At 38.3% G+C, this 27,786-nt stretch overlaps 1 protein-coding gene across 5 annotated transcripts in view; it reads right to left on the reverse strand.

Moving 5' to 3' along the window:
- Positions 1-27,786, reverse strand: part of NOL4 (nucleolar protein 4) — a 191,629-nt gene that overhangs the window by 71,556 nt on the left and 92,287 nt on the right. For 4 of the 5 annotated variants that reach the window (XM_069005950.1, XM_069005949.1, XM_069005951.1 and 1 more), the window contains one exon: positions 7,783-8,066. In XM_069005950.1, the coding sequence (XP_068862051.1) occupies positions 7,783-8,066 (284 nt within the window). Of the gene's footprint in view, positions 1-7,782; positions 8,067-9,727; positions 9,811-27,786 lie in introns of those variants that run through there. The other variant, XM_069005953.1, reaches the window with a different exon arrangement.

Consider the following 27,786-nt stretch of genomic DNA (forward strand, 5'->3'; position numbering starts at 1 on the left):
ACATCAAAACTTATTCTCTTCCATGCCAGTTTTACATTAGCTGGGATTTCATACACGTATGGAGTCAGATTTTATTCCCCATTTCAGGTATGTAAATCTGGAGTAGCGTCATCAACTTCCATTTAATTGACCTGGAGTTACATTATTGCTGTGAATGCCCTGCAGGAAATCAATTTCACTTTCAAGAGCTTTAAGTGAACATGAAAACCTGTTATTAAATGTACTTCCAATGGGAAGAATTAGACACAAAACTGATGGTACTGTAGACAAAGGACTTTGATGAATGTGACTGTTAGAGAATGCTACAGAATTCATATTTTCTGACAAACACAACACTGAGTTTTTTTCATGCAGCTGTAGTGGCAATAAAAACATGCTCTGAAAAACATTGATCTATTTAGCCATTTATTATGGGTAACCCCCAAAATCAGAAGATTCAAGTCTGGAAAAAACCGACTATAAAACCATAGTTGTTACACTTGAGCAGTGCTTAAATAGTGCTTATTAAATCAATAAACTAACATCAAATTTTTTTTGGTACCACAGAGCTTCTCAGTGGCCTCTAACAACTTCCCTACAAAAGAGCAGCAAAAACGAACACCTTTTTTCTTCCCAGAACAAACGTGCTTTATCCAAACAACATATAAACTGACTTTTGGAGCCAGAAAACTGTGATTTTTCTCATCTTGCTTGTTTTCTAAAAGTAGGGAAGAGTAAAATCGAGGTGTCAGATAAAATGGTAAAATAAAACATAAAGGACTCAGACTTTATGACAGCAACTTCTAAAATCCCTATTCATGAAGCAGCAATTCGTTGGGTAAGAGAGAAAAACAGGGTAATTTGCAGGTGAGTGGGCAGGAAAAAATTAGAAAGTCACAAAACTGCTTGCATACACTTTTTTTTCTCCTTTCATTAATGTTCTCCATGAATAGGAGAAGAGAATAGGTTTATCCTCTTCTATTGTAGTGTATCTATCTCCCAAGAAGAGAAAAGCACTGACATGCCTGTTACCTTTGCACAAACTTGAGCATAGCAGAGAAAGATACATACCTCAACAGAACACTTGAGCCTGCCTTCACACACCAAAGATGTGAGATGCAAGACAAAAGATGTAGCCTTGTATCACCTACACACAATGGTGGCAGGGGTGGATTCTGCCTTCAGTTCACTTCTTTTATCATTTTTACTTTTAAATCTCAGTACAAACTATTTCCATGGATTTAGTGTAAAGCAGCAATGATGGAATCCATCGGGTAACAACTAAGGCAAAGCTGGAAGATGTCACCATCCTCATCTCAGTGCTAAGGCTGGAATGATGATAGCAGACTGGACCCTTGTGGAGCTGCAGACTCATTCTGTGCTGGTATCTCATTGCTCCAGAGTGTTTGTAACGCTGGCTTTGCCTTCTGCCCCACTCCTGTTGTTGTTTGCTCAAAATCTAGTATGCCACTAATTGTAGTAACATGTCCTGCCTAAACCTGTCACCAGACTCTGCTTCACTCCTCAAAAGTTATCAGTGACAGTAGCAAACAGTATTTCATGCTAAGTCTCTTCCTAGTCCTAACAATTAAGCCATAAAATAAGGCTGTCAAACCCCTGGACTGCAGACTCTTAAGATACTTCCATAAAGAAAACAGCAATCAGTAAAATATGGCATTGTTTGAACACCTTATATCTGACCATGGAAATGAAATAAAATATACCAGTTAGAACAAACAAAACCAAAAGGTCTAATTTCTTCTTATGCCATACCTAGGTAGTGAGATCCAACTTCAAGCAAGGGACACAATGAAAAGTTCTGTGGAGAGATGGGTTGGAATCAAAAGCTCCTTTCTGACAGGCTAAACTCTCAATCCAGATTAATTATCTTAACTTGGGCATTTAGCAAAATAAAATAGATGGGCAAAAGGTTATTCTCTTTGTATTAAAAAAGCCAACAAGCAGAGTTTAATAGTACCCTCAAAAGAAGAGGAGACACTTTTATCTTACCCTTTCCACCTTCCCTCCTGCTTAGACCTGAGGTAACCATATCATGTAAGTATCACATGGCAATGCTCCCATTCAGCTGAAACCTGTCTATTCCAGTTGAATATAAATAATCAATGATGATGGAAGAAAAAAAAATTGAATTATTAAGTAAAAAAAAAAGGAAAAAACAAAAACAACATCTCCAACACCGTTCTAAATATCATGCAAATTCCCAAAGTCTGCATTTTAACTCCTGCTTCATGTAGATGCACACCTGTTTCACATTTCATTAATAATTTTTTTTAAATAAATTACTTCCTAAGTTTCTCAGTAGGCCTCTATCAGTCTCTGTGAATGTCCACTGCAATTCCTAAGGATTCCATTTGCTTTAGAAAAAGCCATATGCTCCCTTATTTTCTGACCATGGCCATTTCCCCAAGGAAACCTGCAGACAGAAACACAGGCAGATGGGAACTAGACAGGCAGTGACTCCCCATGCCTCAGAAACACAATGTCAGATGTGATGATATTCCCTGGATATAAAGAATGACCTTCCACCTTTTGCTAAAATACAATCATATATTTTAAAAGGAAAGAGAGTGTGGAAGAAATACATTGAGACTCTACCTTGCTCCTTGTAGATGGTGTCTACCTGTGACTAAATTCATGTGCACTTTTGGAAACCAGTTGGATTCACCAGCAGATGACAACAGGCTTATCTGTGTAATTGTACACACAGGTCAGGCTGCTTGGACAGTCATGCCTGGTTTCCCTTGGTAATGATGAGCTCCAGCAAAACAGATGTTACAAGATTCTACAGCTGGACTAACCACTGAACATGACTAAATTTTAACTGGAGTATTGTGCAGGAACTTCAAACTTCACCCAGGACCTCATATATGCTCTGGCTTTCAGATGCCATACAAGGCTACAGCTTTTAAATGCCTTCTTGGAGTGGGGCCGGTGTGAAAAGCAGACAGCGTGCCAGGCTAACCTGCCATAGTGTAGATACACCCATTACAACACTGTTTGAAGTTGCAATTGCTGGAAGCAAGCAGCCCCTGGCAGTGGCCCATGACAATAACACTGTTCTTTACATCAGGCTGTAGAAAAAAGCTTGTGAAACACTTCAAAAGCCCAGCATTAAAGAAGAGACAGAAGGATTTTAGTTTTAGAGACTACATGAAAGCTCTGCCTTGTGGTGAACAAGTGTAACTGTAATGACACACACATTAGAATGTAATATTAGAATTAAAGGTCGTGGTATGCAGCAATCATTATTTATTGTTCTTTCCTTTAAAACTATGCTTTACTTTTCAGACTTAGGGGAAAAATTTCTTGTCTTGTGCAGTTCTTCGAGCAGTCAATTACACACTTGAGCTAAACATAACGCATATTAACTTAGCCTACTATACATCCACAGGGACTCAAGGTGTCCAACTTTCTATCAGAAATTTCATCTGGTAGAAAGAAAGAAAACCAACTGTTTGCAATTAGCAGGTAGCTGGACAAAATGGGCATGTGTGTTGTTCTTGTCACCTCATTTTAAGGCATCTCCTAGGCATTTATGATCAGTAGCACATGTTTCTATCTGGGAAATTCCAAAGAGAAGTTTTTACATATTAGGAGTGCCCCTTGCAATACAGATAGAATGTACTATTTATTAATCCAGGTAAAATAGTGGCACAATGTTAGTATGACTGGTGAGTTCAAAAGCCTGTTTTCCCATACTGTATTACAATAACCTTGTTATCCAAATGCAGAAAAGACAAAATCATTTAAAAGGAGCAGGCTTGCTATATTTAATGAAATAAATAATGAAGAAGATATAAAGCTATATAATAACTTTTCAAAATAAAATATATGGTCCAGGAAGTAGCAACAACAAAAGAATCAGCAATAAAAAATCTCAATGCTACAGAGACTTCACCATGGTCACACAAAAACCCATCAGGCTCACACATAATTAACAATCTAAAATAATTTATATATGCACTTAGCTATTTGAATTCACGGAACACATTTGAAGAGCATTTGCTGATGAATACTTTCTAAGTCTTTTGTAGTACAAAGACCCAGCCCAGTCAAGATAAACTTAGGTTTATATTTTTGCAGCTATGCAAGATTTCAGACTTCAGTTTAGCCCTAAATGGTTGTAGAAATTTCTGCTGCTGTGAACATCTAGGTCTTACTGGAGGATCTGCTCCCTAATATCAGCTTAATAAAAGCATGCCTATAAAGCCTATATATATATACACACATATATATACATATACACATATATGTACTTAACACTATGAAAACCCATTTTGTCCTTGCACAGCATTTTTTCAGTGAATAGTAGAACATTTTGATCAGATTTTAAGATCGTTACAATTTGGTAATTCCCTCCACTGCACTCAGCTCATGGTCTTTTTGTACAAAGAAGAGATTACCACACATACTCACTGCCTGGAACTGAGAATTCAAAGTAACACTGTCCACTGAAATATCATACTTCTTTAAAGAGTGCTACTAACACCAGTTTTAAAAGCCATATTCTGAAGTAGCTGAACTGAGCAATCTTTAAATAATATACTCTAGGTGCTCACAGGGTTATCCAATCCCCAGTTATTTATCAGAGTCTTTTCTGGCAAGAAAACTTGATTTATTATTAAAAAACCCAAACCCTGTATTTCTTACAAATCACTAATTATGTCCTCTGTGTCCATAAGGGTGGCCTGCTTTTAGTAAAATTTTAAGTATCCCTGTTTTGACATCCAAGATTTTTGCAGAATGATAACACTATTTAGCAAACTTTCCCTATAGCATAAGCATAGAATTGCTTCAAATAGGTATGGACAAGATGAATATTCTAAAAATTTAACTTCCACAAAGAAGTAACCATTTTCAAAAAAGATTTCCCTATTAGCTGTCACATTTTCAAAGACAATATGATGGAAAACCTATTTTTATCTCAACAATTTCTTCTGATCATAATTCTGCAGCACATACAAAATTATCTATCAGAACATATCAGCCAAGAGATCTTCTTAGCTCCATTCCTTTGCCTTTGAGTTTCACAGTCTTGACTGTCCCAAGAAAATAACATCTTGTGCAGGTTAAATGGGACATTGTAGAAGTTGGAGGAAGCATAATGTATTTCTTCCTCCAGTACTAGCCCAATAATTGAAATATATTTCCCCTCACTTAGAAAGCAGATATTTTCTTCAGTAGCTCATCTTACAAATCTCTATCAAATTTTGTTTATCCCAGGATTGTGTTCTTCCTGAAGTCTTTATATTTAATAATCTTTACTGCATATCTAATTAATTGTAAACTTAAATGAACTCTAAACACCAACATGAGTTTCACTAGGACAAAAAGAGGAGAAAAATCTGCATATTGTTGGCAATATAGAGTGGGCAGGATGACAGCGAGTGTGAAAGAATGTATTGATGTGGGGGATGATTGTGGCCTCTTAAAATTTGCAAAGAATGAGATGGCTTGGATTGTCATCTCAATTCATTATAGATTTTTAACACTTTTTGATAAATTTTTTTTGCATCTGAGTTGGAACTGATTCAAATTGGAAATTAAACATTAGGCTGTGTTCTCGTCTTAGCTATAAATGAGTTTCATGTTAAGGCTCCTCCCTATCTTTGCCAAGCTTATTTGTGTATTTGCAAGAGTGATGGCAAAAGCAACAACCTACCTCAGGCAAAAGAGCCTGTGTGTCTGTCAGTATTTGGGTGATGGGCTTATAAAAGGTTCATTAGAACAATCTGCCCTGGAGCAAAAGAAGATACCATTCATATCAGCCAATCTGGGACTCGGTGTGCAACCCAAAGTACTGAGTACATCCAGCTCTGGGGTGCATACACAGGCTGAGACTACAGCTAGTCAGAACGCTTTCCATAAAATGCAAGGTTGTGAGAAAAAATGTATTCCATACAGATAAACAGTTTTTCATAAAGATTTTATGGAGAAGGTGTTAGGATACATGATTTGCTAAATGGCCTTGAGAAGGACTAACAATCTCCCATTTAGTCTCCCTTTGTTCTACCCACTAAAACTTAGACACTTAAGTTACAAAAACATTACAAGTTTTTATTTTTTACTCCACAGGCAATGAAGATAGGAGATAAAACCTTAGCATAATAAAATGTTGTTCTCTAGATAGCAGTCATGTACAATCCCTTTCTAAGTATGCCTAAGGATTTTAACACTCCTGTTTCAAAGCACTGTAAAAAAATGTGCCCATTCAAAGTATATCTATGTTGTCAGGCTACTGAAAGCTAGTGACTAGCATTAAGAGTCTTTGAATCCAGGACTTACATCCTATTATTACTCTGTAAAAGTGGTAAGCCAGTTGGTCATCAGATAAAAAAAAAATAAAAGGAACCTGTGACCAGTAAGCTCAATGGGTAAATTCTATGACATATGCCATTTCTTCACCCTCCCTACTGTAGGCGCTCATGAAAAACACCATCCTAGGGATCTAGCTAACTTAATCTATAGGATCTGTCTTTAACTACAAAATAACACCCTTGCTTCTCCTTACCCACGTAATAGAAACTACAGCGAAAAGCCCTCAGGGGATTACAGCTTCTTAAAGCAAACTTGTCAGTTTTAATTCAGGTTAGGTGCCTGCATAACACAATCATGAAGATACCAAATCACTTCCTTTCAGATGCTGATAATTCACTGGTAAGAATTTTCTTGGGCATACACACTTAACATTCATACGGATTCATTCTTGTCCAGGTTTTGGTGGGAAACAGTTCCTTTTCTTCCTAGTATCTGGTACAGTGCTGTGTTTTGGATTAGGTATGAGAATAATATTGACATCATACTGATGTTTTAGTTGATGCTAAGCAGTGCTCAGTAAATGATTTTTCAATTTCCCAGGCTCTGCTGGAGAGCAGGTGTGCAAATGGCTGGAAGGGAACAAGGCCAGGACAGCTGACCCAAACTGGCCAAAGGGATAATCCACACAACAGAGCATCATGTCCAGTGAATAAACTGGAGGAAGCTGGCCAGAAACTGTCAATCACTGCTCAGACACTGACTGGGCACTGGTCAGTGGATGGTGAGCAACTGCATCACTTGTGTTTCTTGGATTTTATTCCTCTTTCTCTTGTCTCCTTTTTCATTACAATTATCATTAGTAGTAGTAGCAATAGTAGTAGTAGTAGTAGTAGTAGTAGTAATAGTAGTAGTAGTAGTAATATACTTTATTTCAATTATTAAACTGTTCCTGTCTCAACCCATACATTTTACCTTTCTTCCATTCTCCTCCTGAGCCCACCAGGGCAGGGAGGGGAGTGAGCAAGTGGCTGGGAGGTACTTAGTGGCCAGCTGGGTTTAAACCACGACAATTCTATAGATACACAAAAGATGTGATGAGATGGCCATCTGTAAATATACATATATATATATGTGTCTCCATATCTATACATATATATATGTATCATCTTATATACATATTTTAATTTTTTTTCAAATCAGTAATGTTGACAGTTGTCAATAAATGGATTGATAAAGTTCATGTCTGATAGAGAACTACACCGTTTTTGCCTGTGTGTCAGCACAATATATTTGCCTGTACATATGTATTCACCCATGTACATCCATATACCCTTAATGTATGTATGCATCATATATGTGTAACAGAGCATACAAATCTACGTATGGCATTTAAGTAATGATCTGACAAACATTAGACACATTGCATTAAGTGCTTAGCTGGGAATAACCTTTAGTTTGGCCTCACAAATCTTTTTCTTTTCTGAACTACATGTTTCATATCTGGACCATGTGGAAGCATCTTACCTTGCTTCCATTTTCTCTTGCCTCCCGTTCCATCTTGAGATCAGAAATTAGGAGAGTCTTGTATTTGTTCTTTCCATTACTGCTGTGATCATCTAGTCTGTATTCTGAAGTCAGCTGAGCAGAGAGGGGACTGTCACTCAGGTTCAGAGGCTGCTCATCCTGCTCCAGATTTGTTTTGCCATTACTGTTGGTTTCTGCCATCTCCCTGCAGTGTGTTCCCCCTGAAGCATTGGAACTGTGTCCCACGGTCTCATTGCCATTAAAACTCTCTGCGGCTGAATCATCTATTAAAAAATATATATTTTCAGTCACATGCCACATAATCATCTCTGTCCAGTTCAAACATAATTTATACATTCACAATGTTTTTTCAAAACAGAATGAAAACTGTTTAAATTACTAGCACCAGTACATTTCTGCAAAAAGTGCACACATACTCCTCCACATTTTCAAGTAAAACTTTAAGTAAATCCATAAAATATTACTGAGTTAAGGGAAATTATCCGGGCTGACACTTTAGTATCACTGTGTACATAAAAGATAATCACAAAGGATTTTTAGGGACAAAGTGATAAAGTCTGCCTTGATCAATCTGTCTGTCCATATGCCTATGGATCTATTTAGATTCTTATACCATGCTCAGCAGTGCAGTATTACATATTTCTGAAATCAACAGAGGTGCACGTGGTACTGAGAGAGAATCTGAATCTCAAGTTTTTAGTGTGCAGAACAGCACATGTCATATCCATAAACATCCTCTTGCAGAGATACAATGTAAATACATCTGATGTGTTCACTGCTGCCAGTGGAGATTATACTGGAAGAGCTGACTCCAGAAAAAAAGATCCTCTCTTCATTTTGTTCATTCATTCGTGTCATAACATACTTAAAAATACTGATAAATAGTGGATTAAATTATAAACCTGAAAGCTCCATCTAAAAACTCTGGATGTGTCATTGTTACCCTTAAGATTTTACAGCTGGATTGCACGATTAATCTGTGTCTTTACATACTTATGGATTTGTGTATCCTGCTCTTGTCAGCACTGGAATGTGCCACCTGTGCTACCACTCAGCCCTTCTTTGATTCCAAACAATCTTTTGGCCAACAGGCTACCTAGTAAAACATTTTATCTTTCAAAGGATTAAATGGCAGCAGAATTTGGCATTCAATTTCATTATTTCTTGTTCTCTAAAGCACTTCTTTTTTGGCAAATTACACGGTTTTGCTAATGGTGCAAACACCTGCCCAGGGCTCTACAAGCCTTCTTTTATTGCAGACTATGAATCTGGAAACAAAACCAGGGAGTCAGTAGTCAGGAATGCATTCAGATTGAAACTGGAGATACAGGATGAGATGCACCTTAATATATTAGCACCTTAATATACCATACCCTCTTTTTTGGGCCCTTCTAAACAACTTCCATGGAAAAGAAGCAAACACATTTATACACATGAAGAATTAAAAAAAAAAAATCAGGACACGTCCTTTAACAGATCTGCTCAGAAATACTCATACTTTAACTCATGATTAATCAAATTGTTGACTCACCATCATTATTACAGTAAAAAACAACTATTCACTTCTCTCAGATCAGATTTTTAAATGAGGAGAATACTGAATAAACGGGTAGGGATCTAATTCAATTAAATACTTAGAAAGCCATAGACAAGCTGTCATACATAGTTGCCTTACTTGCTGCACTCGAACAACAATTTTATGCCATAAATATATACAGGACTGGGCATGCACTACAAACATTTTTTTTTTAATTGCTTTGTTTTGTAAACCTGTAAAAAAGTCTCATTTCAACAACAATAAAAATTAAGAGTCATAATTTAAATAATTTTACTTAACAATGTTTTTGTTCTAAAACAGCTGTATAATTAATGGCTGCAATAAAAAAATAAAACTATGCTTTGGCATGTATTTGTTTTACATTACCTTTTGCATATACAAATGTATATAAAATAAAAGACATAACATTCATAGAATAAGACTCTTAAATGTATACCCCAGCCAAACTTGCAACAGAACAATGCTGCTTGAGGATTTCAGCTATGTAAGTGCATAAAAAGAGCAGGATTTATCCTTAATAAACCTTCTATCATGCCCTGAGACTTATGCCTTCAAGGCCATAACACATAAAAAAGGCTAAAATTCTAAACACCCTTTCGGAAATAAATAAGCTGTTTTACTGTTACAAAATAGAAAATGGAATTCTAATATGGGGTCTTCATTTTTTTTAAAGAAAACAGCCACATTTCCAACTTATTTTAAAAGCTGTGAGACAACAGAAAGAAATCCAGATTTTTTTAACAGAGGAACACTTTGGTTACTGCTGATTTGTATTTAGGACTGTTAACAGATAATTGGCTTCTTGATTAGCAGTTTAAAAAGTGAGAGTTAGTTTCAGATTAATTTAATCAATTACTGAATGGGTCACTGAGTGAGGGATGCTCTTCCCTTTGAAGGGCTCAGAAAATTCCCTACAGTTGGCAGCAAAGAGAGAAACAGGTGAGTAACCAGAAGATACAAAAAAACACCTAAAAGGTGTGGGCACTGCCTACCCAGCAGCACACAAGTCTGATCCCTCAGGAACTTCTGTGTGCTGGCACTCAAGTGTCCCAGCTCACACAGTGCAGAGGAACCACTACCAGGACACAGACAGCTAAATGGGAATGGTGAGAGCTGTGCTAAGAGCTAGATCCAGGAACAGCCAATTCTCAAGCACAGCTGTTAGTTTTGCCTAGCAATAATGCTTTTATTTCTTTTTTTGTTGCCCTGTATGACATATGGTTGACAACTGAATCTTACAAATGTGTGAGAATGTCACAATGCAGAAGAAAAAAACATGACCATTGAAAAGAGTTCCTGTGCTGAGTAAATGTGATCAAGCACTATAATACTTTGAAACAATAAAAAAGTTTTTACAAGATTTTTGCTTTTCTTAGCAAATGCTTAGTTACTTGATGGCAAATCTTGGTTTCCACTATAAAGTCAAATATCTGTTTTTACAGTCATTTAACCTTGCTTGTTAGAAATGGAAACTTGTTTGTCAGGATAATAGTTGGGAGAATGGCTACAATGGATATGGTATAAATCACACTTTTGTCAAGTAAACAGAGTATGTAGTTCCATAAAAGAGATGAAGAAAAAACAGAAAGTGGTTTAGCAATAGTTTCTTACAGATGTTACCAAGGTAACTAGATTACAAGGCTTAGTACCTTCCGCATCCCTGGGCAGCTGTCTATTTTTGCTAAGAAGAAGGCTACTTTAAAGCAAGAGTTTCTCAGGCATCAGAAACACAGACCACATTAGGAATGACTGGGTTTGGGGAAAAAGGCAGGAAGGTCTCTACCAGGACAGGAAAGCGATGTTCATCCGTGGATATGGGACAACCATAGCCCAAACACCTCCTGACCACTCCTGGGCCTGCAGGGACTGCAAGCACTCATGGCCATCACATGGATGCCAAGGGGAAAGAACAGATCCATGGAGACCTGTCCCTCAGACCACGTTCCCCAGTGGTGACAGCCTCTGCTGGGGGCAGGAGGTGAGACCTCATCTCCTTACTGCGTCTGCTGCAGCTGGTGAGTGGGGCTGCACCTAAACTGGAGACAGTATCAGGAGCAGCAGTTTGCTCACAGTTTTCTCACCTTTATATATCACAGCACCTCAGCAACAAAGAACTGCTGATGCCAAAAGGCTCTTCTTTTACCAAGTATTTTTTTCCCCTCCATCCAGCAGAGGCAGAGGCACGGTGGTTTGGGGAGAGCTCAGGGAAGATGGGGCTTTGTCCAGCTATAGCCACTAACCTCTGCTCCTTGTCGGGAACTCTGTAGAGATGAGGACCACCCCAGAGGCAAGGTCAACCCCAGCCCAGAGCACATGGGGCAGCAGCCATGAACCCAGTGCAGGGCTGCCCTCCTACAGGAGGCTCAGCAAACCACAGCATTCCTCTCTGGGCTCACTTAGGCCCCGGTCAGTGGGCACTCCAGCCTCCCTTCCCACAGGTGGCTGATGAGTGCAGCATAAAACTCCACTGAGGCAAGGGCAGCACATTTTCAAATCCTGTCTCTTGTCTGAACCACCGCTGCAGGGTGAATTTTATGGAAAGACCTCCAGAGAAGCCTGCCACAGGCACTGGGAGCTGAGAAGGGAAGGAGCAAAGGCACTCCAGGTCCCGCATTGGGTATTGGGGCAGTAAGGAAAGAGGCTGTGGGATGAGCTCACATCTTCAACACCATCCAGGACTACGTTTATCCACAAGCATCAGCCACGACAGAAAATCAACCATCAAATGCTGCTTGCTCAGGTCAGGCCATGTCTTTGGGAACTGTGCAGCTTTCAAACCCTTACCCCAGAATGCTGTAAGACTGGAAGTAAATCTACAATTGGTTTTGTTACTTAAGCCTGAAAAGGGAGAGTCTGACTGCAAAACACATATGTGTTTCACTTCTAAAAACAGCCAACTGGAGCCTCCCTTGCCTATGCAGAGATCCTCTTCCAGGGATTAAAGAGCATCACCCCTCAGGAAAACACTCCAAGAGCAGAGCGAAGGTATCTTTGGAACAGGCAGCAGCCACCTTCTTGCTGAAGCATAGAGCACTCTCCAGGCTTAGACACAGACTTTTCACTCATGGACCAATATTTCTTAAAATTCTTGATGCCAACACCTCCTTCTTCCACCTTGCACACTGCTCCACACTAATCCTGTGCTCTGGTCTGAACAACACCCTTTGGACAACTTTAGTCCGAGTACTCTCCACGTCAGGGGTAATTGATAGAACAGGGGGTAATGGCTTTAAACTGAAAGAAAGTAGGTATAAATTAGATATTTAGGATAGGAAGAAATCCTTTCATGAGGTACTGGAAAAAGTTGCCACTAGAAGTTGTAGATGCCCCATCTCTGGGAGTGATTATAAGGGCATGTTGGATGGTGCCCTGGGCAACCCGGTGTAGTGGAATCCCATTCTGGAGTTCTAGGATTCTAATTCTCAAAAAAAGATCTACAGTAATTTTTTTACTTCAAGTTAATGTCTTATCACATTGCATTACAGCTTCCAGCTTCTCCTTCCAGATCCCACTGAGACCAGCAAGATACAAAGTGACACCAGCTTTATTTTTGAACACATGAGAATTCCAGATTCCTGCTGTGAACTTTCCAAGCTCATTGCAGTCATCACTATGTTAGCTTTTCTCCCTCCTTTTGAAGGAAACTTGGAAATGGTGGAAGAAAAGACAATGCCAAAGAAAGCCCAAGCAAACAGATGCTCTGAGTATGAGTTTTAATTCTCAGAACTATTGCATCCTTCACTTCAATTATCTGCCACAGACATTCACATTATCATGGTCAAATCTCTGCCAAAATCCAATTTCCCTGTATTTAACACCTGCAAGGTGGTATCAGTGGCAGCTGGTATTTTAAGGACACTCTCATTTAGAGCAGGAAACTGGGTCTTAATATACAGGAATGTTCTCCCACCAAGCAATGTCTAGATTTACAAATGGGCAAACAACATACATTGCTAGAATTAGAGATTCTTTTGTTACAAGTTAACGTACAGTTGTTCTACCCAGAAAGAGCTGTCTTCAGACCAGATATGTCAAATGCTCAACACTGTTCTCTATAAGAGTGTTTTCTTAAGGAAAGCAAGTAGAAGTGTGCACCAAATATGGCTGGAATAACAAGTTCATCAACACTTGTTTTCTGAGAGCACAAATTTAAGATCTGAACTCTGATGTAAGTGTTGTTGAAGTACTGTGAATCGCTAACCAAAGTACATATATATACTCTCACTTATCTCCTTGAGAGAAAAGTCTCCAGATGTTCTAAAGGATCTCTTATCTATCAATTTCATACTCTAAATCACTCAGAATTTTCATATTCCTTGCAGGTAAGTCAGGAACGAGTTAGTAAGCCGTTCTACATAAAGACAAATCTTGAATACATCCTCACCCTCTCTCAATTTACCTCTTAGCTGAGAATGCAATTAAGATTTAGAGCATGGTTTAATAGTTTATTCAGCTGAGATTTCAGCGACCTGAAACATATTTTACTAGTCAATAATCCATAGCTTTGGGCTTCAGCTCTAAGAGCAGTAGTGTGGCACAGTCCTGCAATCATACAGCCACATGGAACTTCAGATCCACTGAAAGGGCAAATACCCTATTTAGGAACCAGTCAAAAACAAGGGAAAGGCAATTAACCTTACAACACCTTTGGCTATTTTGAGACAGTCTGACTGCATGAGGGCACCCTACAAACCAAAACCATACCTGGTAATAATGAGTCCGATTAATCACATTAAAAGAATAAGGCACTTGGGGCTACTTTGTTCATTCTGCTCTAAGGAACAGAGATGGGAGAGGGCCACACATGCAGGCAGACACTGATGCCTGCAAACTCCAAGGCAGCAGGCACTCAGGTTAAATGAACATTGTGAGTGGGCTGCCTGTCGACAGAGCATCTCTGAGAGCAGCAAGATGGGTAACTGTTCCTTCTAAAAGGGGGAGATTGCAAGTGAATGAGCTGAGTGGGATGAGTGAGACTGAAACTTCTTGCTGTGCAAATGCAGGCTGTCATAACACCCACTCTTAAAGATTGTCTACCAAAATCCTGGATGATGAAGGTTGCTTTAATCTTCTTGGGCTCGATACCATCAGGCCAGACCTTGAAAACAGCACCTTACACCCTTAGCAATCCAATCCATTTGAACGTGGTCACTTGCAAGAGGCAGTACTGCAGACCAAAGAGTGACAGGTTCAAGACCAATTTTGAGTTACTATGCTGTTATCCTTAACCTTTGGCTTCAATAGTGTATGTGCTTTATTTTCCTGTGTTAAAATACAACTTTAAGGAAAATAGTATGCTGCATAAGCAAACATTATAAACTAAGTTAGTTACATTCCTTCCACAATTCCATAAAACCAATTCCACAACCCTCCTAATGGAAGATATTGAAAAAAAGACTCGACTGGTGGCAAGAGACAGCAGGCAGTTTTGGGAGAGGAGCACCATGAATCAGACAAAAGGTGGCATACAGTGCTGACTCACAGAAACTTCCGTAGTATAGAATATTGCAGAGACTTTTCTAAATGAACTGATAAAAAGGCAAGGACACATTTCACTCCCACCACTTTTCACAAGGACTGTTTAATACCAATTTGTCACAGTTAGGTATTTGGTTATGCTTCATTTATATCACAAGTCATGTTTGAAGCATAAGTTCAATACATAACTTAAAAAGCCAGTCCAAATCAACTCTATCAATTCATCATCTCCATTCCCTTTCACATTGTTATACAGAACAGGGGTTGAATTAATAGAGGTACAAAGGTGATCTCAGACCTTCCCATTTCATAAAGCATAAGAATGGTCAGAGTTGGTCAGAAAAAAAATCCATTTAGTCCAATATCCTATCTCCTAATCAGTGGTTATTAGGAGATGTTTAGAGAAGAGAATAAGGCAAGCATATAAAATTCTTCCTCCTGTGGATTGCTGAGCCCTTAAGAATTTCAGACTCAAGGTCTTTCTGAGCAGGATGGGGCTTCTATGCTGAGGCATCATGCTGATGCTCACCCTGGTTTTCTTCCAAGTATCCAGTCTTTCTTTGAACTTATATAAACCTCAAGCACCCTTCTCTGCTCCTCCAAAAACTTACTGACACTATTTCTGTTTCCACTGTCCTGTACCAAGAAAACAAGGAACAGGAGTTAAAAGGTGGGCAAGAGCCTTTCCAGAGGAGGGAGCAGGGTGGTGTGCCCAGGGGTCAGTCCCTTTAGTCCCAGTGAGACTGCATTTCCTCCATTACAAGAATATGTATTAATTGTCCTCTTCAGTTAACCTCAATAAGAATAACAATTATTTTCCTCCTTTCGACATATATGCTTTCCTGATGGGGTTGCCTTCTGTGAATTCAGCTATGGAACTCACTGCATTGAATTTAAATCTGAAATGTCCATCAGTTTCAGTGATGTTTATCAGCAAATTCCTTACTGTTATTTTCAGTGGTGGAGAAGTAGATCAGGAGCTACTTCATACAATCACTCACTGCACGAGTTTATGAAAAGAAAAGGGAACAAAGCAAACAGATCCTTAGCCTTGTCAACAAGAGTACAGTAAATCTGATATACACATGCACATGCACAGTGGAATCAGCATTAGCCAGGCTGTAAATCTTATTTCATTACTAAACAAACCTTCCAGTAATTCATGATTTTCTATGGGCAAACTTCTCTTCTTGTTGGAGGCACAAAACAGGAAGCTATTTTATTCAATTATAACGTTAAATAACAGAGCAGTGAACAACTGCCACTCCATGACATCAACAACTATCAGAAAAATAATACTGCCCTGTCAGTCGCAGCATTACAGAAGGGCTCATTTATAAAGCTTCACGAGTGACTCGCACGCTTACTTCTTTGCCTGCAGAGCTACTGTCCCTGCACATGCACAGCAAGGAGATGGAGGAGCATGTCTGTTAGGAGGGTACTGCACATATAAATAACCAATTTGAAAGCTCACTGGGTGCCCAGCAGTCTTCTTACCACTGTGTATCTAGTTTGTCCTTGGTCTTTGACATTTACACTTCAAAACACATAGTCCTTACTGCCTCTGGGGAGAAAAATCCCTGTTTTTCCCCTTACTCTGGAGAAACCTCTAGGGTGCTTTCTGTGGCAAAGACTCTATCAAGCAGTTCTCAGTGCAGAAATAATGCAATTCTTCTAAAGTTTTTATGACTCATATAGGATCATATTTGACAGGCAAAATGTCATCTGGCACCAAGAACATGGCTTAGAGCTCTATCTCTGGGCAAGCACTGCAGGAATATGTTCTCAGCCCAACAGCGTATGAGTGGTGCCAGAGGTATTGTCTTATGCTCACCCCAAAGAGGACTCCAGACTGCAGAACCATTTATTGATAAAAGTTATGAACTGAGGAAGGCTGGGAGACAGGCAGGCAAAGACAGCTCAGGCAGGCAAACAGAAGTCTTGTGTTTGGGTCACTAAAATTCCAACCCTGTACAGGGCACATCAGCAACAAAGATGTTTGAGACTGCAATGTATTATGAAAAGGAGAAATATGAAGCTTTTTCTTTAAAGAAGAGGTAACCTAAGAGATCTTGCACTCTCCTATTCCTTGTCCAGCAGGAAGAGGCTTATGCTTTAGCATAAGCAAGAGCTGCCACCATTCCTGGCAGCATGAAGAATCTGGTGCTGTGCCAGCAGCAGATAAAGTGTAGTACGTAGGTGCATGTTTTGTGCCTAAACTTTAACCCAAATGGAGCTGAGAGTAATTATGCTAAACTTATCTGCCATTGGGACCTAATGCAGGTGTGTAGTGCTGAATTTTACTTCATCAGGATCTGCCAGAAGACAAAAACAAAGAGGAGAGATCAAGCTGGAGTCATTTGAAGTTCTCTGCAGAGTGGATGCCCCCAAACCTGGAATTTTTAATAAAGCCCTTTAAAATATAGCCCACCAGCTTTAGTGTGTTGAGTGGATTCACACAGTGTTATCAGTCTGTATTTCTTTCTGGAAGGGTGAAGCCTTGAGCACAAGCAACATAAGTAATTGCTTGACAGCTCTGCTTCCCCTCAGCAAATTACTGCATACTCTTCCATAGGAGCAGAAATGCTATGGAAAGGCTCATTATACCCCCTTCATCATTAAAACTGGGAGAGAAAGGAGGGAGAAGCCGTAAGAATGAACAGAAATGGCTGCTTTGAGCTTCATATGTCCTTACCAATATTTAACCCACATTCTGACTTAGGCCCCCAAACTTTACAGTACAAATTGCTGGATTTGCCTGTTTGCTGTATTCCTAGCAGGGAACTTAGTAGAAGTTTTCTCTTGAAATAGGAAAAATCATATGTCTGTTAATATTGTGTTTGTCACTAGATGACTACAGCAGAGTAGAAATGAGGAAAAATCTTACCTACCCAACCAAAAAAAAACAAAGAGAGAATTGGGAAAATATACCAACATATTCCCAGCTGTACAAAAAGCAAGAGTTCTGCTGAAGTTCAATGGATGCTATTATTGTATTTCAAGTTTTATTTTAGAGCCATTCTGAAGAAGGCTTGCAAGCATCCTTTATTTTATATTTGTAATTTATAGTGTCAGTAGTTGCCAATTGCTATTTAGCTGCATAAAACAAAGAGAACTGAGATCAAAGTGCCCTATCAGCCCAATATTTTGAGTACCTCTATAATAATAAAAATAGTTTAATTGAGTTGACAGCATAACTCTCAGTAACAATATTTCTACAAATAGTTCACACTCATTAGACTCTTCATCATCATCTTTGTCACTCTATAGCCCAGGATTTCAAAATTACAATCTAATTTTATTGTTTGGTTGGTTTTTTACACAGAAAAGTATAGTTTAAAGACTTGTACTACTTAAAGCAATTTTATTGTTGCTTACAACTGCATACTAAAAGCTAGAACATGAAAATTTCTCAAAACTAGAACTGAAAACATTTCCTACAGTTTTCTTTCTTTTTTCTAGTTTTCATTTTATAATGCTGGTAAAATCAAGTGGTTTTTTGCAAAATATTTGTTTTTCACTCTGGAACAATTCTGTCAGATCCTTTCCAATCAGTTGTCCCCACTCACATTAACAGAGATGCTTTCAGGAAAATTTCCTACCTCTGCAAAGAGTAAAACAAGTCTCTCTGATATTCACATACAGAAATTTAAAAATAGGTAATAAACATATAATTGGGAAGAAGTAGAAGAAAAGTATGTGGAATAGGAAGTAGGAACTTACAGCCTTTGTTCTTCTATGCAGTTCTAGCATTATCAACAGTGAATTAAAACTTCCTCAATACATTAGGAAAGCAGATGTTAGTGAATCTGAGAAGTCAGAACAGTAAATATGCAAGTGTAGGACTCTGTAAGGGTTGCTCTTTCCTTATTTAATGGCTGTGATGTAATTAAGGTTTTTGCTTTGACAGAGTGTCCGTGATTCAAGTATAGGACTCTATTACAGATAAGTCAGTTTAGAAATTCAATGAATTCCAGAGCTTGGAAAGCTGCTATTACAAACTTCAGCAAATAACCATGTCTGAGGGATATAAATTACATGACCCTGTTCAATTCTGTTTGCTTTTTGTTCTGCCACTTTAAAATGCTTATAAATGTCCATGGCAGCATGTACATTTTTGTTTCCTGCTTTGAGCGTGCTAAGGGTAACAACAGTAAGTGGTCTCCTCACTGCTTAAATGAAAACACTATTCTTGTCACACAGGACAGCACTGGATAACAAACTTGGCCTTTCTTCATCTGGCAAGCAATCATTTTTGAATGGTTATATCCATTATGCTTTCCCACTGTATTTTTTACTGTATCAAGTGTAAGTTAAAAATATTCAGCATCTACAATGCCTGAGTGCCAGCCCTAACACCAAAAGAATACAAAGGGTGGTGTGGATGCTGAAAGCTTGATGCAGAGAAATTTTCCAGCTTTCTGCCAGCATCCCTGTGAAAGTGTTGCTTTCACATTCATGCTAGCTATAAACAGTGAGAAGTTTTTGTAAATAATACTTTTATCTTGTCACCTCTAGTTTGTTATGCAGTATTGTTATGTTACTGACCAGAGAAATATTTTGAAATGGGTGTTGTAGGGTTTAACCAATCATTCTATGAGGTGGATGGTCAAAGGACCAATAACCTTATGCCATTCAAGTAAACCAGGTTATACAAATTAATTTGGAAATTATTAAATTCCATTCCATTCCCTTCCTAGACTGGACTGGAGTATGCTGCTTTTTTCGCCATCCCTGGTACAACAGCAACAGGGTGGTAAGAGTCAGCAGTGCTACCTGAACACAAAAATATTGCCACTGAGGTAAAGGACACAAGCCTATTTGGAGCCTGTCTAGCATTCTGACTACAATTATAAGGCAGAAAAATAAGCAGTGCTGATGACTGACCTCCCTTTGATCTGAAGTATTTGTCTCAAGTAGTGCATGCCAAAACTGCCAAAACAGGCATTATACAGGCATTATCATACTCAAGAGATTAGAACCTGCTTGGAAGTTTACAACAGTTGATGTTTTTTCCTACTAAAAAACTGTATGGCCCAAGTCAGCAGAATCCTCAAATATGTAATATAACTTGGGTTGAAAAATGGCAGATTTGCAAATCTATCCACAAACATCCACGATGTGAGGAATTTGACACCAATTGAATGTTATTGCACAGAAGATAGCAGACCTACCATGAGGCATTAACACTACAGGAAGGATTCTTCTGCCTTTGTTAAAGTCACCACTTTTAAATCCCAACTTACCTCATAACCCTACAGATGCTAATTCCCAAACTGACTAACAAAATTAAAACATGCCTTTTCATTTTCAGAAATTATTTTCAGGGAAAATAAAAATCAACCATGTTTTTTCATCAAAGTCAATAATTTTTTTCACAATTCTCAAAATATTGATGGTATAGATGAGCATTTGGTCTCACATTGGCTAGCAACTACAATAAGAGGTATCTGAACACACATACAAAAAAAGAATGATTTTGCTAGATGGTTTGTTGTCACAATGTTTCTGGTGGGCCAAGTAACTATGATTCAGAGCCCAGAAACTTCAGAAAGCACAAAGGACCTGACAGATAGTTCTGGCATATCCACTCCATATCCACATATTCATCACCATAGCTGTGCACTTGAAATTTTCATTGCCAAGCCACCTGACTAAGCAATGCATCTCTTGTTCCAAACTTTCCCTCCCAGCGCAATGCAGTGGCCTCTGCTTGACTGGGGAACAGAGCAAGTATGAGAGCGTGTAATGAACAAGATTGGAAATGAAAGCATAAAACTTGAAAACTACTTGCACTTGAAAACTTTTGCATGAAGACTATCACTTTACATTTCCATTCTGGGAAGATAATGCCAACAGAAACATGACAGGTTCTTGAACTTAATACAATTAGTAACTTTCAAAAATTTTCTTCTCATTAAGCACAGTCAATTTGCCCTTGACGAAACACCACTGAGAGCTAGACTCAAATCCAGATTACTCAAAAAGGCCAGAAAGCAGGGCAAACAGAATACCACCCTTCAGAGCAAAACCATGAGCTGTTTTGCAGTTCTTTGCAGACTGGAGGGATTTCTTAGGAAATAAAATAACTAGTCAATGGTTGTAATTCACTTAAGGGCTTCTGTTAGCACAGCAAAACTCAGGAATGGGACAGTCCACACACAGAGTAATTGTTGCATGTGGTTTTCCTGTGCTTTACACTACTGATAAGGTACCCTTACCAATGGCATTTAAGAATGTTTTAATCACAGCAAATCACTACTTTTCTGACTAAAATTTCAACTATTAAGGTACAAATTGTTGTTAAACGTCAGAGCACTAAAATGGGAGAGAATAAAAAAACCTTACCAAAGAGTCCAACTGTAATACCTACTTGGCCTCCTTATGATATGGAATAAAGAGCAGCAAGAAATTGTAAAAGATGACCATTTGCTGAGCTGGCTCAACAGATCTGTGTGTGGGAACCAGCAGGCTGCTCCTGGTAAATCAAGAGTTCTGTCCACAGATGATTTTCTCTGTGGCAAAGCTAGCTTAGGGAGGAAGGGGAAGCCTACGGTAAGAGCACTCACAGATATGCTTGGTGTTATTTTAAATACACAAGTAAAGATGAAGATATTTCAAAATCTGCTCTCTAATTTTTTTTCCCTTTGCAATCTGTAAACAAGATTATTTGGCCCGTGGTATGCTTTATATTTTGACAGGATCAGCATTGTATAGCTCCTTTAATCTAATCGAAATGCACATTAGAAACAGAAACAGATGTATGACAAACATACATCTGGACAGCAGACCTCTTCCCAAGCTTTCAGAAAACTTAGAAAATATAGTGTTTGCAAAAAAACAATTATGAGAATGAACAACACTTCTAATAATATTTCTTCTGCTTAGTTAAACTGAAAATGTCCCTTAAAACAACAGAATTCTGACAAATTCTTTCAAATCCTAGATCATTACTTTGCAATTCCTAACATCCCCTTTATAAACTGATCACCTTCCTCCCTAAATAATTACAAACTAGTTCTGAGGGAACTGGGTTTTCCAGAAGCTTGGTTTAAACTTTTCGGAAGCAGAACATGGATCTGAAGATGGCTGTGAGAATAGATTAACCTTATTTCTTCTGCATGGAAAGCTTTTACCAGTTCATCGAGCAGAAAAGTCACGCTTGCTGAAACACTATTTCAACCTTGATCATGAATAGAATGCTATTTCTCATAAATATTACAATGGGGGGACGGGGGGTGCTTTATCTTTTATAGCCAATGCAAGAGCAAACATTAGGACCAACACTCAAAGAAGTGAAATTCCTAGCATGTTCTCTTTCACAGCACACAAGCAGGTTTTTCCTTTTCTGCAATTGCAAATAACTGCCATCAGAAGAAATTATACAATCAATGCAACAATGACAAAAAACCAACAAGCTAAAGGAGAGCTGTCAATGGTAAACACGCTGCAATCAAATCTATTAACTGCACTTCAAACACAAATTTGATTGTGAAGGTTTGTTGCTGATGGCACCTGGTGATCCAGGTAGGGCACCTTTCTGAGTCTGTTCCATATTCTGCATGTAGGAATCATCAGAAACTTCAGAGCTAGATATTTAATTGGTCCCCAAATAACAAAACAAAATAGGGAAAGCATGACTTTACTACTCCTGATTAAACTACTGTGATGGGCTCCAGCATACAGAAAAATATTGACACAGCTGGATTTTTCAAAATACATATGTCAGTTCAGATACTTAAATTTCACCTGTCTAAGCAAAGAAACAGTTATCATCTTTGATTCTGCAAAACGTGAATAAAAACATTTTGGAGGACTCAAAGCACAGTCTTTCTAAAAGAAAAACCCTTTCTTTACTACCCCATGTCAAATACAGTGGCTCCAGTACAGGAGCATTTAGAAGGTGGTCTAAGGCTATCATCTTCTTTAGAAAAGTCTGCAATACCTGAGAGATATTCTTGGCATTCTCCTTTATGTGAATAGATAAATGGAGATTTTCTAGTTCCTGGTCCTGTCGGTCAATTTCTACCTAGGAACAATGCTCTTGGAAGCTTTTGAAATGCTGGTCGGAAACCTTTTAGGCTCACTCAAGAAGCCTTTGAAGATGAAAATTTTCTCAGAACTGCTTTAATTTCACATTATCTTCTTCTGTTGAAGAACACCTGGGACAGCTCTAATTTGAAATATTTTCAAAAAATGCCAAAACCAGTTGAATAATGTGGTGACAAGCACTGGAAATCACTGAGATGAAGTCCCTTTTACATAGATGTCATCAGCCGATTCTCAAGTGGCCTGTTTTCTCAAAAAAACATTTATTTTTAACTTCAGCACTGCAATCTGCAATTTCTGGAGATTCCTACACTAGGAGTCCCTACAAAACTCAACACCACAACTGGTGATGCAGGAATTTAAGATAAAACACAGGGATCAGAGTCTGAGCTTTTGTATCAGACATGAACATCTGACAGCGCATTCGTAGACAGTAAAAAGGACTGATGCTGTTAATGCATCATGTGGTAACCACAATAGAAGCCATTAAAAACAATCTTCAGTAGTTTATGTAGCAGTAAAGAGCAGAATGGAAGGACATTAGTGGATATCACAGCACTCTTGGTCTTAGACTTGAATATCCAAATGATAGTTTTGATCAGATTCCATTTAGTTTGCTGCTGACTGAAGGCATTCACAAATCACAGGTGCAATCAGTTGTTGCCATCAACTCACACATACAGCACTTGTCTGCTCCTCAGCATGGTTCAGAAAACAATTTCAATCACAACAACTAGAGAAATGCCAAATTCAAAGTTACTGATTATTCACCTACAGAGAGACCATTAAAGCATTCCACACAATAATCTATTGTCAAAAATGAATTTGCAACGATAAAATAAAATACGCTACATGTGAAAAGATCAGTCACTCGTATCCTGAGCTCATATTCATCTTCCCATCCCTTGTAAAACTTCCAGTGGACTCTTCTGGCAACAGAACAACAGAAACCCTGGATTCCTATTGTATAATTTTCTACTGCAGTTGCAATTTTGGTATTATTCGTATTGATATTTTGATATTTGGATATTTGGAATCTAAAAAAACCCCAAAAAATGTAGCATTGCCCTAGAGGATGCATGTATTTCTCTCATCTTCCTTATAGCCACCTGCTGTCACGACCTCACAAATAACCTCTGGAGAAGACCAAAAATATTCAGATTACTATGAATGACAGCAAAAAAATGAGAATAATGGAGCTGCAACACAAACAATTGCACTCCTTTCAGTATTTGGGCTGCCAGATAGACTGCATGTAGTATCTCAATTACCGTTAGAAAAGAGAGCTTGCCCGGGAATTCTTGGTTTCTCTCCCTTTGTGTTTGGCCCTGTTAAAAATTAACATTGCTGTTTTGCTTAGCTCTTCAGCTAATATTAAGTACTTACTATGCAGCAAGCCGCAAAGCCAGCAGCACAGCACTGAGAAAGCACTTTTTAATTGACTGCTAGAAAGCTGGCCAGAAGAACATCACACACTGGGCTAAGATCTACCTTTGGATGCATATGATCTTAATCTCACTAGAGTCAACAGGAGCCAACATGTGTAGCCTGGGAAGCAATTTAGTCCATTAAATTAATGCAATTTACATACAATTTGTGGCTTCAGAATTTTATTTTTGAGGGAAAAAGGAAGACAAAGGAGTTTTAAAATAATCAAAATATTCCCATGTGGATGGCTACTACTGTTTCAAATTAGGACAAACTTTAAACTCAAAAGGTATTTTAAAGCCTTTCAGATTTGTTTAAAATAAAAAACTGATCGAAATATTTGAGTTCATGTTTAAAGACATAAAAAACCCAATAGATCTAAAATTCCAATTTCAATTGAAGGGACACTTCTTTCATTGAGGTCCACTTCTGCTACCATCAAATTGACCATTTACAGTCTCTTTGGAAACATTATATATATATATATGTGTACATTTTAAAGGAAATAAAGAGGCAGAGATGCCTCAGGAAATAAGATGCCTTGCAACCAAGAAAAAATATGATCAATATTACTGTTTTCTTATTAAAATGTGTAGGATAAATCTCTGATATGGAGAAACACACACACAGTGCATGTGAAGTCTATATACAGTATAAAGTGATTTCTGTTACTGATTTAATATCAACAGCAAGATCCCTTCTGGGACAGAATAAAGTTTGTGACTTTGTACTTGTGGATATTAAAAGATAGACAGGTTCTGTGAGGTGCAGTGTACCACCCAGGAAGTGCTGAACATCTTACCTATTTTTCCCTGAAAGAGAATCTCAGTGAAAGAGAGACAAATTGTTAGTCATGAATTCCAAATGGAGGCTGTAGGCAGAAGCTGTGCCGTACAAGTTTTGGGGGCTATTTTTGCAATAGTGAGAAATGTTTCAAGGAAATAGAATGACACACTACTGACAATATTTTTCTGTTTGGTGCCATAATTCAAAACCTTTTTCTGGTGAATCAGAATATACATTAAATTATCCTACTTACTTTTATGCATGGAAAAGACACATCAGAGACCATTATGTTACCAAGTTCAACATCTAGTCAGCAGACGGCCTGAGCACTGGCACACAGTGGAACAGGGAGAAGGCAGTTCAGGAAGAGCGTAATACCTGCTGGGAGCAGGAATGCTGGGCAGAAAAGGAATGAAGAGAAAAGCTTGGGCAGAGGACTGACCCACTGCTGTAGGGAAGCCAATAACTCTCAGAACAAGAGTGCACCAAAGAGAAGCCCTGGCAGAACATGCAAGTTCTGGGGTTTTTTAGAGTTTAGAAACTTTGGCTTTTTTGTATACAGCAAGCAGAGTCAACTCTGCTTTTTCGTTTCCAGTAACTCAAGGAATTTCAATTTAACTGAAACAGAGTTTATACAGGAATTTCCTCAAGTTTGGTGGCCTGGATTCCTGAGTGTGAGCAGTCTCTACCAACTGTACCTGCCCATGTGTAAAACAATCCCACTGCTACAAGGAGCATTCACACCCTTTCCCTGGAAGAGAATGAGAACACAGGCTATGGGTTTGGATGCATGCTTTGAATCCCACTGCACCTCCACACATGCAGGTAGTCCTGTTTACTCTTGTCTAGAAATGCAGATAAGAAATTCAAGTCCCTTTGTGAAAACTCCTAATAAAACTTGGACCAGTTTCCTAAAATCACACATTTTGTAGAAGACAAAATAAGCTTAGATAATGTTTGACCAGACAACATTATTCCATTTAGCACAAGTTAAATGCTGGAGAAAAATAAATGGAAACAAATCAGGGCCTTGAGATAAAAAAAATTCCAACGTTTCGGTTAATTAATTTAATAAAATTACACACAAGGTAGAAAATCTGTGCATTTAACAATCTCAGTTATTTTAAATGCTATAAACAGCCAAAAACATATCCTCACAGAGGTGGTGAAAATATGCAGTGAAACCTCTGGCAAATCTTTCCCAGTGTGTTTTTTATCACAGAAGGGACTTTTTAATCACTAATTTAATTTGACAGATATCAAGAAATAATTTCATAGTGCTCTTTCTAATTAAAAGCATTTATTTGATGAATTTGCTCGTACCCTGATCCCCACTTTGCTTGGCATTTCTGTGGAATCTCTATCACCCATATGTCCACCACAGATTCAAGGGTCAGCCTAAATAACGGCTTAAAGCTTCCATACTCTTTGTGTTTATTTCAATGGTCCTCCATAATAGATGTACACTTGCTACTGAGTTTTCAAACTGCAAAGAAGACAGACAGTTTCTTTGATTATCAGTGTTCTGACTATTTGGTAAACCAGCCCAAAAAAAGAAGTTTGAAGAGAAGACTGTTCTTACACTAACCAATCTGGAGCTTATGACTCTTCCTGAGCTGTCCTGGGAGGGAGGAGAAAAAAAACATCACTGTCCTTTAACTACCCATGCCATGAACCCAAGTCTCTGGAAAGGCAACACAGTGCTCTTTTATCATTTCAGTCAAGACGATTCTGCTTTTAGCTCTATAGACACACAGAGAAATATAACATATGCTGTTTCTTTAAGCAGACTGAGTGTGTGTCTACTAGGATTTTTCAGCAATAAGCTTTTTAGGTAGGAAGAAAATACCTATCCTGCAAGGTGAAAACAGATCTTTAACTTCCTCAGTGTTGTATTATCATGAATCACTCATGGGCCTGATTAAAACAAGGTCTCCACTTGTCTGCATATGTATATGCATGTATGTATTGCAAAAACACACAAGCATGCATGCATTTTGTACACGTAAAACACATATGCATATTAGATCTAAGAGGATACGGATATATAGAAAATAACCATTAAATAATTATAAGGGGTTTTTTTGATTAAAAACAGAAAAGGCAGGCATACTAAAAATGCAAGAATACACAGGCTGAACATATAAACTCTGGTGGAAAAATTAGTTTAGGAAAAGCTGACAGTAATAAAAAGCAGACAGTTAAAATCTTACTGCAAACAGTCTAATTTAAAGCTGGGAATCTTGATCATCTATTACAGTGAAATGCAGGATCATATCAAAGAAAGGCAGAACATAAAAATAACCAGAAATGGAAAAGCTAGAATATCCTCTGTTTAATTCTACCAGCAAGAAAACAAACACAAATTTTACATGCTGCATCATGTCATACACCACCTTAATTCAGCTACATTAAAATGAGTTTTCCTCAAAGAAAAGCTCATATTATGACTGTACCTTTAAAAAGCTCATGTTTTCACTGTCTGGGTTTTTATATGAAGAAAAAACAAGACTGAATCAGGAGTTGTAAATTTTTATACTTAATTTGATAGTTCAGCACTTTTGCAGTTGAGTTTGCAGCACACACAGACCAGTTTCCTCACACTTTCCCGCTTATTTTTCAGCACTCAGGAATTCTTAAGCACACTGCACAGTGCATACACAATTTGTAAGGCATGCCCATCA

The sequence above is a fragment of the Aphelocoma coerulescens genome, chromosome 2 (assembly GCF_041296385.1).
Source record: "Aphelocoma coerulescens isolate FSJ_1873_10779 chromosome 2, UR_Acoe_1.0, whole genome shotgun sequence".
Classification (NCBI taxonomy): Eukaryota; Metazoa; Chordata; class Aves; order Passeriformes; family Corvidae; genus Aphelocoma; species Aphelocoma coerulescens.